At 47.6% G+C, this 13531-nt stretch overlaps 2 protein-coding genes across 2 annotated transcripts in view; both read left to right on the forward strand.

Annotated features, from left to right (window-relative positions):
• Positions 1-5618: 5618 nt before the first annotated feature.
• LOC145357587 (uncharacterized) overlaps positions 5619-13531 on the forward strand; it is a 30263-nt gene continuing 22350 nt past the window's right edge. Inside the window, exons 1-2 of the mRNA XM_080211064.1 lie at positions 5619-5704; positions 8684-9751. Of these exons, the coding sequence (XP_080067190.1) occupies positions 9035-9751 (717 nt within the window). The 5' untranslated portion in view covers positions 5619-5704; positions 8684-9034. The remainder of the gene's footprint in view (positions 5705-8683; positions 9752-13531) is intronic.
• The window catches only part of LOC145357589 (uncharacterized), a 254877-nt gene continuing 246970 nt past the window's right edge, over positions 5625-13531 (forward strand). The window contains exon 1 of the mRNA XM_080211066.1: positions 5625-5704. The gene's annotated coding sequence lies outside the window, so the exon portion shown is untranslated. The remainder of the gene's footprint in view (positions 5705-13531) is intronic.

Raw genomic sequence — 13531 nt, forward strand, 5'->3', positions numbered from 1 at the left:
ATATTTGTCTCCAATCTAGGGAAAAGCCTGCCACTGTTTACCCTATCTATTCCCTTCATTATTTTATACACCTCTATCAGATCCCCCCTTAATCTCCGTCTTTCTAAGGAAAAGAGCCAATCTTTCCTCATAACCCAGTCCTTCCATACCAGGCAGCATCCTGGTAAACCTCCTCTGCACTCTCTCCAGGGTCTCCACGTCCTTCCGGTAGTAAGGTGACTAGAACTGGACGCAGTACTCCAAATGTGGTCTAACCAACGTTCTATACAACTGTAGCATTAGACGCCAGCTCTTGTACTCTATACCCCTTCCTATAAAGGCTAGCATACCCTAAGCTTTCTTCACAACCTTCTCCACCTGTGTTGCCGCCTTCAGAGACCTGTGCACTTGCACTCCCAGGTCCCTCTGCATTTCTATACTCTTAATAGGTCTACCCTTTATCGTGTAACTCCCCTCTACATTATTCCTTCTAAAATGCATCACCTCGCATTTATCAGGATTAAATTCCATCTGCCATCTATCTGCCCAATATACCAGCCTGTCTATATCCTGCTGTGTCACCTGACAATCCTCCTCACTGTTCGCCAATCCTGCCATCTTGGTGTCATCTGCAAACTTGCTGATCACACCACGTACACTCTCTTCCAAGTCGTTTATATATATCACGAATAGAAGAGGTCCCAGTACTGAGCCCTGCAGTACACCACTGGTGACAGACTTCCAGCTAGAAAAGGACTCTTCCGCTACTACTCTCTGTCTCCTGTTGCCTAGCCAGTTTTCAATCCATCTAGCTACCTGTCCCTGTATCCCATGAGCCTTAACCTTTTCTACCAGCCTACCGTGAGGGACTTTGTCAAACGCCTTACTGAAATCCATATAGACAACATCAACGGCTCGTCCTTCGTCAACCATTTTTGTCACCTCCTCAAAAAATTCTACCAGCTGCGTAAGGCAAGACGTCCCCTTAACAAAGCTATGCTGCGTATCCCTAATCAGATCGCAATGCTCCAAATGCGTATACATCCTATCCCTAAGAATTTTTTCCAACAACCTTCCTACCACTGACATCAAACTCACCGGTCTATAATTACCAGGGTTATCCCTACTGCCCTTTTTAAACAACAATACCACATTAGCTATCCTCCAGTGCTCTGGGACCTCACCTGTGTAAAAAAAGAAGAGACAAAGATTTGCGTCAGAGGCCCAGTAATTTCATCTCTCACCTCCCTAAGCAGCCTGGGATAAATGCCATCAGGCCCTGGAGATTTATCAGTTTTTATGCTGCCTAAAAACCCTAACACTTCCTCCCTCGTATTAGATATTTCCTTCAACTGGTCTACAGCTCCCTCCAAGACATTACAAGACACCAAGCCCCTCTCCTTCGTGAATACCGACGCAAAGTATTCATTCAGGATCTCTGCCATTCCCTCAGACTCCATGCACAGTTCCCCTCCTCCGTCCCTAAGAGGACCTATTTCCCCACTAACCACCCTTTTGTTCCTAATATAAGAGTAAAATGCCTTTGGATTTTCCTTAATCCTATCCGCCAAAGCCATTTCATGCCCCCTTTTCGCCCTTCTAACTCCCCTTTTGAGCTCCCTCCTGCTCTCTCTTTATTCCTCCAGTGCTCTCTCCGTTCCCAGTTGCTTAGACCTAACATATGCCTCTCTCTTCTCCCTGACCAAGTCCTCAATATCCCCTGTAATCCACAGCTCTCTAATCCTGCCTTTCCCATCCTTCCTTTTTACCGGCACATGTCTTTCCTGCATCCTTTTCAGTTTTCCCATGAAAGCCTCCCACTTGCCAACCGTGGACTTGCCCGCTAACAACCTCTCCCAATCAGTGTCCTTCAGCTCCTTCCTAATCCGACTATAGCTCGCCTTCCCGCAGTTCAGCACCCTCCCCTTCGGACAGCACTCATCTTTTTCCATTTTTATCCTAAAGTAGACAGACTTGTGGTCACTGTTAGCCACATGTTCGCCTACTGCAACCTCAACCACCTGCGCCGGCTCATTACCCAACACTAAATCCAGTATAGCCCCCTCCCTAGTCGGGCTAGTTACGTACTGCTCCAAGGGTTGAAGTGTGCAGTCCGACAAGTTGACAATGGACTTCCCTGCGGTGGTTCTGTTTTCTACTGTGGTGCCGGGGGAGGCTTGGTTGCTGCTGGTGGTGATGCCAAGTTTCTCAAGTTTCCTGTTCTTGGTGTGTGTGTAGATGGTGTAGTTCCTTTGTCTCATCTGCTTGGCAGAATTTCACAGCTGGTCTGCGTCCTGAGCACAAGTTGAGAATATGAATTCTATCTTGGTTTCCAGGGTGTGGTGTTTGCTGTTGAGCTGGTGTATGAGGTGGCTGAGGTGTGTGAGAGAGGTGTGATGGCAAAACCTCTGAGTGTAGTCTGTGTTATAGGTTGACTTGAGTGGGTTCAAGATCAGTCGTCCTTTCGGTATCTTGTCTGTTTTCTTGTATCTTTGTGGAAACTTGATGTTGTGTCGATATTTCTCGGAGATCCTCTCCACTTGGAGCTGGCAGTTTGCAGCACCACAGTACTGGTACAGCAATTATCATGGAGGATCTTAATCTAAATGTCAACTGGTCAAACCAGGTCTGTCAAGGCAGCCTTGGGGTGGAGTTCATGGAATGAACAAAGAACAAAATCAGCCCGGGAAACAGGCCCTTCGGAAACAGGCCCCTCTGCACTCCCTCCAAGGCCAAAATATCCTTGCGTAAGTGCGGCAACCAAAACTGCACACAGTACTCCAGCTGCGGCCTCACCAATGCAGCAAGACCTCCCTACTTTTATATTCAATCCCCCTCGCTATGAAGGCCAGCGTCCCATTCGCCTTCCTGACCGCCTGCTGCACCTGCAGGCTGGGTTTTTGCCACTCATGCACAAGAACCTCGAGGTCCCTCTGCACCGTCGCATGCTGCAGTTCTTCGCCACGTAAGTAATAGACTCATGTAAGTAAAACACCATCTTACCCAACCCTCCCTCTCTGGCCTGTCCCTGTAACCTGGTGCATTACTGACCTGCACATTAAGGGGCAGTTTGCCATGGCTATTCCATTTAACCGGCTGGGTTTTGGGCTGTGGGTGAAGACCCGGGTACATAGGGGTACACAGACCCGCACACAGGTAGACAGGGGTACACAGACCCGCACACAGGTAGACAGGGGTACACAGACCCACACACAGGTAGACAGGGGTACACAGACCTGCACACAGGTAGACAGGGGTACACAGACCCGCACACAGGGGTACACAGACCCGCACACAGGGGTACACAGACCCACACACAGGTAGACAGGGGTACACAGACCCACACACAGGGGCATACAGACCCGCACACAGGGGTACACAGACCCACACACAGGTAGACAGGGGTACACAGACCCACACACAGGTACACAGGGGTATACAGACCGGTACACAGGGGTACACACACCCACACACAGGTACACAGGGGTACACAGACCCACACACAGGCTGAACCTGGAGCTCTGTCAGGGTCAGGCCTCGGCCAACACTCTACCCACTCTCACACTGGGGGAACTCTGATTGGAGGACAGGGAGGACACTGCTCCTCCAGCCAGAGTTGCCATTGGTCAATCCCCCCGCAGACGCACAATGAGGGGCGGAGCCCCATGTGGCTGTGGGCGGGACTTTTCCCTCCAGCCGCGCTGAGCTGCTGTCCAATGGGAAGAGCCGGACCCGCAATGGTCAGTGAACCGGCTTCGTCCCGGGCCCCGCCCCAAAACCCGCACATGCGCACTACCCCCAAACCCGCACACGGGCACCACCGAAAAAAATCAGCACATGCGCACTGCTTCCAAAATTCGCACATGCGCACGGCCCCAAAACCTACACGCGCACTGCCCCAAGCACGCACATGCGCACTGGCCCCAAAGCCCGCACATGCGCACTGCCCCAAAACCCGCACATGCGCACTGCTCCAAAAACGCGCACATGGGCATTGCCCCCAATTTTGCACATGCGCACTGCCGCCAGAACCCGCACATGCGTATAGCCCACATTCAGCGAATGTGCACTTCCGACTCACCGGCTCCGGCCAATGAGAACATTTGGAGGACCGGAAGGACTCTGGTCCTCCAGCCAATCAGAGCGCGAGCTTTGTGTGAATGAAGATTGAGACTCAAATAGACTCGAACTTCCTCCTGTTCTCAACATCTGTGAGTAAAACACTTCCTCATCGCTCCTCGGCCTTTTGGTTAAATGCAAATGAGATCAAGCCTTGGAGGAGGAGCTATGCCTGCTCCAATCAGCTTGGATCATGTAGATGAAGCCCAGGACAGGAGGTGAGAGCCCTGTCCTGTCAGCTCAGATCAGGGAATGTCCCAGATGGATATATAAACATTCCCCCCTTCCCATTTCTATTCTCATTCTGGGGGAAACTGGGGACCTGCAGCAACTGAAGGGAAAGGAAGTGAATCCAGGGAGGGAGCAGACTCTGGAAAGGTTGGCCCAGGTCTCTCTCTCAAACTGGAAAATGACCCATTTCTGCCCACACTTTCCTGTTGGTTAATTGTTAGCTCATCAATCTTGTATCCACTCCAATATGTTATCCTGTGGAGAGCTTTTATTTGCTGCAATACCCTTTGAATAGGCACCTTCTGAAAATCTAAATACAGCTGGTTCCCCTTTATCCGGTTCCCGATGGGGAATTTTAGGGAATTAAACAACAAACACATCACCTATCTCAGTCACCACTTCTGTTAAAACCCTAGAATGAAGCCCAGCAGGACCCGAGGGCTCAGTCTGCAGCTCCGACAGTTCGCTGAGCACCACTTCCCTGGTCATTGTGATTTTTCAGAGCTCATCCCCCATGTATGTTTTCTGATATTCAGCTGTTTCTCAGCTGTGACTTGTATCCTCCACTGTGAAGACCAAGGCAATTTACCTACCAGCTCCTAATTTTTCATCATTAATTTCTGGACTCACTTTCTAGAAGATGCTTAAGAAATGAGGTAAGGCTGAAGTGTCAGTTGGGGAGTACTTTGTCTCCAGTGACACCATTTGTTTTAAAATAGTTATGGAAAAAGATAGGATGGGGCCACAGGTTAAGGCTGTAAACTGGACTAGGGCCAATTTTGTGGGCATTGGGCAGGGTCTAGCAGATATCAATTAAGTGAGTCTTTTTGAAAGGAAAAGAATGATTGCCAAATGGGAAGCTTTAAAAAGTGTCATATCAAGAGAAAGGGACAGTATATTCCTTTTGGGATGATGAGAAAGAATAATAAATTTAGGAATGCCTGGCCTACAAGGGATATTGAGGCTCTAGTCAGGTAAAAGAAGGAAGCTGCAATACCTTTGATGTGGTACCTTATCAAATGCCTTCTGGAAATCTAAGTAGAGCACATCAACCACTTAAAGAAAGTCCCAAGAGGTTCTATAGATATATTAAGGATAAAAAGGTGGTTAGAGAGAGAATAGGTCCCATTAAAAATCAGCGTGGCCATTTGTGTGTGGACGCACAGGAGATGGGTGAGATTTTTAATGAATATTTCTCCTTGGTGTTTACTGCAGAGAACATCATGGGTGCTAAAGAAATAATGGAAACAAGCGATGATGTCTTGGGCCACATGCTTATTACTAGGGAGGAGATACTTGCATCCTTGAAGTGCATTAAAGTGGATAAATCTCCTGGGCCTGATCAAGTGCATCCTCGGATCTTCTGGGAGGCTAGGTAAGAAATTGCATAGGTCCTTGCAGAGATATTTGCTTCATCTCTTTCTACTGGTGAAGTTCGGAAGATGAGAGTATAGTTAATGTTGTTCTGTTGTTTAAGAAGAGTAGCAAAGAAGGGTAATTACATGCCGGTGAGCCTGACATCAGTGGCGGATAAGTTACGCAAGGGGATTCTGAGGGACAGGATCTACCAATATTTTGATAGTCACGATCTGATTAGGGATAGTCACCATAGCTTTGCGCATGGGAAGTCATTTCTGACAAATCTTTAAGTTTTTCAAAGAGGATGGATGAGGGTGGAGCACTAGATGTTGAGTATATGGACTTTAGAAAGATGTTTCCAGGCCAGCCTGGAAGGTTCAGTCATATAGTATCCAGGGAGAGCCAGCAATATGGATTTAAAATTGGCTCGATGGTAGGAAGCAGAGGGTAATGGAGGCTATTGATAGGCAGAGGGATCTGGGTGTACAGGTGCACAGGTCACTGAAAGTGGCAATGCAGGTGGAGAAGGTAGTCAAGAAGGCATACGGCACACTTGCCTTCATCATCCAGGGTATCAAGTTTAAAAATTGGCAAGTCATGTTGCAGCTTTATAGAACCTTAGTTAGGCCGCACTTGGAATATAGTGTTCAATTCTGGTCACCACACTGCCAGAAGGATGTGGAGATTTTGGAGAGGGTACAGAAAAGATTTACCAGGATGTTTCCTAGTATGCAGGGCATTAGCTATGAGGAGAGGTTGGAGAAACTTGATTTATTCTCACTGGAGCGACGGAGGTTGAGGGGAGACCTGATAGAAGTCTACAAGATTATGAGAGACATGGACAGAGTGGATAGTCAGAAGCTTTTTCCCAGGGTGGAAGAGTCAGTTACTAAGGGGCACAGGTTTAAGGTGTGAGGGGCAAGGTTTAAAGGAGATGTACGAGGCAGATTTTTTACACAGAGAGTAGTGGGTGCCTGGAACTTGTTGCTGGAGGAGGTAGTGGAAGCGGATACGGTGGTGACTTTTAAGGAGCATCCTGACAAATACATGAATAGGATGGGAATAGAGGATATGATGCCCGGAAGGGCAGGGGTTTTAGTTCAGTCGGGTAGCATGGTCGGTGCAGGCTTGGAGGCCAGTGCTGGAATTTTCTTTGGTCGTTGTCTGTTTCTCAGACTGCAGGCCTGTGACTAATGGTGAGCCTCATGGGTCGATATTGGGACCCTTGTCATTCATTTATGTAAATGATTTGGATGTGACTGTACAAAGCATGGTTAGTAAGTTTGCAGCTGATACTAAATTTGGGGGTATCATTGATAGCGATGGAGTTTATCAAAAATTACAGAGGGATCAAATAGGGAATGGGCCGAGGATTGGCAAATGTAGGTAAGTGCGAGGTGTGGCATTTTGGAAAGTCAAACCAGGGTAGCACTTATGCAGTGTATGGTAGGACCCTGGAGAGTGTTGAGTGTTGACACTGTTCTCTCTGATGGAAAGCTCTAGGCTGACTTCGGTCATTGGCAAGATTTTAGACCCATTATTAGAGATGAGAAAGCGGAGTACACGGAAGTGCATGGTAAAGTAGGACTGAGTCAGCACAGCTTCATCCATCATGTCTGACAAATCTGTTAGAGTTCTTTGAGGAGGGAACAAGGAAGTTAGATAAAGGAGAACCAGTGGATGTGATTTATTTAGATATCCAGAAGGCCTTTGACAAGGTGCCGCATCAGAGACTGTTAAATAAGTTAAGGGCCCATGGTGTTAAGGGTAAGATCCTGGCATGGAGCGAGGATTGGCTGACTGGCAGAATGATGTGGATATGCCGGCGTTGGACTCGGGTAAACACAGTAAAAAGTCTGACAACACCAGGTTTAAGTCCAACCGATTTATTTGATAGTAAACTCACTAGCTTTCGAGGTTTCCCTCTTCGTCAGGTGAATGGAAAGTTCTGGCCTCAGACAGAGCATATAAAGCACAGACAGTTTACAGGTTAGGTGTAAAGATTCGCATTCTAATCAGTAATCTGTAAACTGTCTGTGCTTTATATGCTCTGTCTGAGGCCAGAACTCTCCATTCACCTGAAGAAGAGGGAAACCTCGAAAGCTTGTGAGTTTACTATCAAATAAATCGGTTGGACTTAAACCTGGTGTTGTCAGACTTTTGACTGGCAGAAGGCAGAGAGTGGGGATGAGGGGGTCTTTTTCAGGATGGCCGCTGGAGATTAGTGGTGTGCCTCAGGAGTCAGTGCTGGGAACACAACTTTTCAAAATATACATTAATGATTTGGAGGAAGGAACTGAAGGCACTGTTGCTAAGTTTGCAGATGATGCAAAGATATGTAGAAGGACGGGTAGTGTTGAGGAAGCAGGGAGCTGCAGAAGGATTTGGACAGGTTCGGAGAGTGGGTGACGAAGTGGGCAGTGTGGGAAAGCGTGAGGTTATGGCACTTTGGGAGGAGGAATGGAGGCATTGACTATTTTCTAAATGGGGAAATGCTTGGGAAATCAGAAACACAAAGGGACTTGGGAGTCATTGTTCAAGATTCACCTAAGGTTAATGTGCAGGTTCAGTCAGCAGTTAAGAAGACAAATGCAATGTTAGCAACCATGTTCCTTGGGAGCACATCAGAGAGGGAGCGACTGGTGAGAGGAGAGCTTGTGAGTAAGTTACTGTGTTTTTTTTCAACTAACGTCTTTAGTTTTTTTTTTAATTTTAAACCGGATACAGGAAGTAGTCACAGGGAGGCCTGGGTAGTAAACTTTTTTCCCCTCTGGACCCCCGTAAATTGGAAATAAATTGGTATCAGCACCTTCAGGAGAATTGGGTGGGTGAATATTAGATACAGCAGAGTGAGAATGGAGGGAGAGTGTGTGGGATGGAGATTTACAGCTTTTGGGGAATGAGAGAGGGAAGAGTGTTCCACAGAAACTAGAATTGTCTGTTCTGGATTTCTATCCTGTACTGACTGTGATAACTTTGTAAATTCATTTTCCAGGATATTGAAAGAGGAAACACAGGCTGTAATCTCAAACGTCACGTCTGGATCTGCCAGAGTCACATTCCTCGGGACCTGAGCATCATCAGCCTTTGAATCTAGAAGGAGAAATGATTGTCGGGTCTGTCGATTTGAAAAGATTTCAAACATCGGTGTGACTGGAAAAGCACCAACACACAGCCACACTCGAGTGAGAGTGTTCCCGTGCACTGACTGGAGAACTTTAACCAGTTACACAGTCTGAATAAATATCACCCCATTCACAGCGGGGAGAGACTGTACTCGTGTTCTGTGTGTGGACGAGGCTTCAACTGATTGTCCACCCAAGAGAGAGACAAGGACACCTGCACCATGGAGAAACCATGGAAATGTGCGGACTGTGGAAAGAGATACAGAGCCCCATCTCTGCTGGAAACTCATCGGCGCAGCCACACTGGGGAGAGACCGTTCACCTGCTTTCAGTGTGGGGAGGGATTCACTCGGTTATCCCACCTGCAGCAACATCAACGGGTTCACACGGGGGAGAGGCCATTCATCTGCTTTCAGTGTGGGAAGGGATTCACTCAGTTATCCAGCCTGCAGACACACCAGCGAGTTCACACAGGGGAGAGGCCATTCATCTGCTCTCAGTGTGGAGAGGGATTCAGTCGGTTATCCAGCCTGCAGACACACCAGCGAGTTCACACTGGGGAGAGGCCGTTCACCTGCTCTCAGTGTGGGGAGGGATTCACTCAGTTATCCTCCCTGCAAACACACCAGCGAGTTCACACTGGGGAGAGACCATTCACCTGCTCTCAGTGTGGGGAGGGTTTCGCTCAGTTATCCAGCCTGCAGACGCACCAACGAGTTCACACTGGGAAGAGGCCTTTTTCCTGCACTCAGTGTGGAAAGGGATTCAGTCACTCATCCAGCCTGCGGATACACCAGCGAGTTCACTCAGGGGAGAGGCCATTCACATGCTTTGAGTGTGGGAAGGGATTCAGTCAGTCATCTGACCTCCAGAGACACCAGCGAGTTCACACTGGGGAGAGACCATTCACCTGTTCTCTGTGTGGGAAGGGATTCAGAGTTTCATCCCAGCTACTGAGACACCAGCGAATTCACGAGTGATGATGGGAGTTGGATTGTTTCTGCTCTCAGTTACATCCAGGACTGCATTTTGTTCATTCTCACAGTTGGTTAATGGGGACAGTCGGAAAGTTTCTTTCTATGGGATTGGCCGGTCTCACGATTTTGCCTCCAATGGGCTGATGCTCTTTGAGTCTTGTTGCGATTACCTGGTTTTAAATTTCACAAGTGATCACAGAGTGACAGGGTGTGAGGAAGTTCAGAGATATTTAGTCAGCATTTCTGTTTGGAACCCCCCGAAATGCCCATCCAATTTCCTTTGTAATTGTTTATTGTCTCCACTTCCTCCCCCCTCGTGGGCAGCAAGTTCCAGGTCATTACCATTCACTGCATCAAAATATTCTTCCTCACATCCCCCCCTGCATCTCTGACCCAAAACCTTAAATCTGCCTCCCCCTTCGTCCTTATCCCATCAGCGAATGGGAACAGCTTTTCTTTATTCACCTTATCTAAACCTGTCAGAATCTTGTCCATCTCGATCAAATCTCCCCTCAACCTCCTTTACTCCAAGAGAAACAACCCCAGTCTGACACCGACAATAAAGAACAAACTAACACAATATGTTAATACCTGAAATCAAATGGGAATGTTTAATTTCTGTTTTCAAGATATTGTGAATATTATTATCCTGGAAAATAAAGAAATTGGAATTACTCACCTTGAATGGAATATATCAATCTGATATCCAACTACAGCCTAGTAAAGATCTGGAATGTGTAGCTGAGATGAATAAGTTGATCGTTTTCTCTGGGAGATATTTACCTCCTGGTCCATGGATTTTGTTTAGAATAAATCCACATTTGAAAGCCCAGCCCCCACATGAAATATCAGCACCGTAATGGGGGGGATAAGGAAATAGACACTCACTTTTCATCCGCACATCCGAGAGTTAAGAATATGAGTAAATGTGCAGATGTGATTTGTTATGTGTGAAAAATAGCAAGTCTAAATTCATGGTGAGATAGAGTGGAGTGGGTCCCAGTGCTCCCCAGTATCTCAGATGCCAGTCTCCAGCCAATTCGATTCAGTTCACATGACATCAAGAAATGGTTGGAGGCACTGGATACTGCTGAAGCAATGGCGCCTGATACCATTCCGGTAATAGAACTGAAGACTTGTGCTCCAGAACTTGCCGCTCCCCTAGCCAAGCTGTTCCAGGACAGTTACAACATTGGCATCTACCCAACAATGTGGAAAATTGCCCAGGTGTGTCCTCAACACAAAAAGCAGGACAAATCCAACCCGACCAACTACCACCCAATCCGTCTACTGTCTATCATCAGTATAGTGATGGAAGGGGTCATCGACAGCGCTATCCAGCAGCACCTCCTCAGCAATAACTTGCTCAGTGATGCCCAGTTTGGGTTTCTCCAGGGTCACTCAGTTCCTGACCTCTTACAGCTTTGGTTCAAACATGGACAAAAGATCTGAATTCCAGAGGTGAGGGTGACAGGCCTTTGACATCAAGGCCACATTCGACCGAGTGTGGCATCAAAGAGCCCGAGCCAAACTGGAACCAATGGGTATCAGGGAGCAAACACTTCACTGGTTGGAGTCATACCCGGTACATAGGAAGATTGGTGTTGTGAAGGATCAGTCATCTCAGCTCCAGGGCATCTCTGCAGGGGTCCCTCAGGGAAATGTTCTAGGCCCAACAATCATGAACATCATCATGAACTTACAATATTCTCCAGCTCTCCAATTATAAGAACACAGAACAAAGAAAATTACAGCATCGGTACAAACCCTTCAAGCTTACACGACCATGTTGCCTGACTGCACTAAAATGCCCCATCCTTACAGGGACATAATCCCTCAATTCCCATCCTATTTATGTATTTGTCAAGACGCCCCTTATATGTTTTTGCTTCCACTACCGCCCCCAGCAGCGAGTTCCAGGCACCCATCGCCCTCTGTGTAAAAGAACTTGCCTGGCACATCTCCTTTAAGCCTTGCCCCTCACACCTTAAACCTATGCCCCCTACTAATTGACTCTTCCACCCTGGGGATAAAGCTCCTGACCATCCACTCTGCCCTTCAAAATCTTGTAGACTTCTATCAGGTCCCCCCTCAACCTCTGATTGGTTGGAGTTTCATTTCCCAGTCAGACCTGCAGCAGCTTCCGGTCTCTCTATTAGAGGACTTCCGCGTTGTGACGACACAGTGGAGCCCTGTCTGGATCAGCCAATAGGAATCACCCTGCCCCGCGGTGATGTCTCCGGGTTCCAGTGCGCAGGCCCGGCGCGCGGACCCGGGAGCCCCTCCCCCTCCCCGGGTTTCCAGGCAACCGGCTGACGGGCTCCGCCCAGAGCGAGAAGCTGCTCCGTGGCCTCCCCCCCCGGCCCGGGACTGCGCATGCCCAAGGGAGAGAGGAAGCTGCGCATGTGTGAGAGCAAGTCACACCCACCCCTGATGTTCCTGCGGAGGTGTTGACCAATGGGAAGAGTTGGAGGACCGGAAGGCCTCTGGTCCTCCAGCCAATCAGAGTGCGGGCTTTGTGTGAATGAAGATTGAGCTTCAGACAGACTCAAACTCCCTCCTGTCTCCAACATCTGTGAGTAAAACACTTTCTTTCCCCCCCTTCCCATTTCTATTCTCATTCTGGGGGAAACTGGGGACCTGCAGCAACTGAAGGGAAAGGAAGTGAATCCAGGGAGGGAGCAGACTCTGGAAAGGTTGGCCCAGGTCTCTCTCTCTCTCTCTGAAAGACATTGACAGTCTTTGCTCCCTCAGCCTGACACATTTATTGGTCTGGATAAAAGGATGGGCTCTTTCCTCATGTTCACAGTCCATGTCAACTCTCTGTAGGACAAACCAGTCCCGTTTCCCTTCTATACCCCTGTTCCCCTGAAAGTTTATTTCCTTCAGTTTCAGTTTTAAATAGAATCCATAAACTTGTAATATGGCACCATAGATACGTTATGTATTCCCTTCTCTCAACCTTTGGATTTCTCTTCCACAAGAACCAGTAGAGGCGGAGGATCATTATATATGTCCCATGGTGAGTTAGACTGACTTTTGACTGACAACGGTGTCAAGGGTTATGGGGAACAGAGAGGAAGATGAAAAGAAAGCTATGATGAGGAGGGATTTCCTCACTCAAGAATGTGGTCCAGCTTTGGAATTCTCAACTCCTGAGGACTGTGGAGCCTTAGTCATCAAGTATTTTCAGGAGAGAGATTGATTGGTTTCTAGAGAAGAGATATAGGTTTAGTGTGGGGAGAATGATGCTGAGGTAGATGACCCAATCACCTCATTGAACAGCTCGATGGGTCAAATGCCTGACTATCCTATTTTTTATGGTTTTGTGTCCAGCACAGGAAGCAGTGAACATGGATCTGTCAATCAGTCTCAATCAGCACCTTCAGGAGAATTGGGAGGGTGAATATTAGATACAGCAGAGTGAGAATGGAGGGAGAGTGTGTGGGATGGACATTTACGGCTTTTGGGGAATGAGAGAGGACAGAATGTTCTGTAGAAACTAGAAATGTCTGTTCTGAATTTCTGATGAAAGCTGTAAACTCATTTTACAGGATATTGAAAGAGGAATCAGAGGCTGAAATCGCAAACATCACATCTGGATCTGACAGAGTCATATGCCTTAGAACTTTGAATATCATCGGCCTTTGAATCTAGAATGAGAAATGATTGTCTGGTCTGTCAATTTGAAAAAAATTCAAATGTCGGTGTGACTACATTAGAAAGTTAGGAAGTTCACTG

Source organism: Carcharhinus amblyrhynchos, chromosome 23 (genome assembly GCF_965287045.1).
Source record: "Carcharhinus amblyrhynchos chromosome 23, sCarAmb.v2.hapA, whole genome shotgun sequence".
NCBI classification, from domain to species: domain Eukaryota; kingdom Metazoa; phylum Chordata; class Chondrichthyes; order Carcharhiniformes; family Carcharhinidae; genus Carcharhinus; species Carcharhinus amblyrhynchos.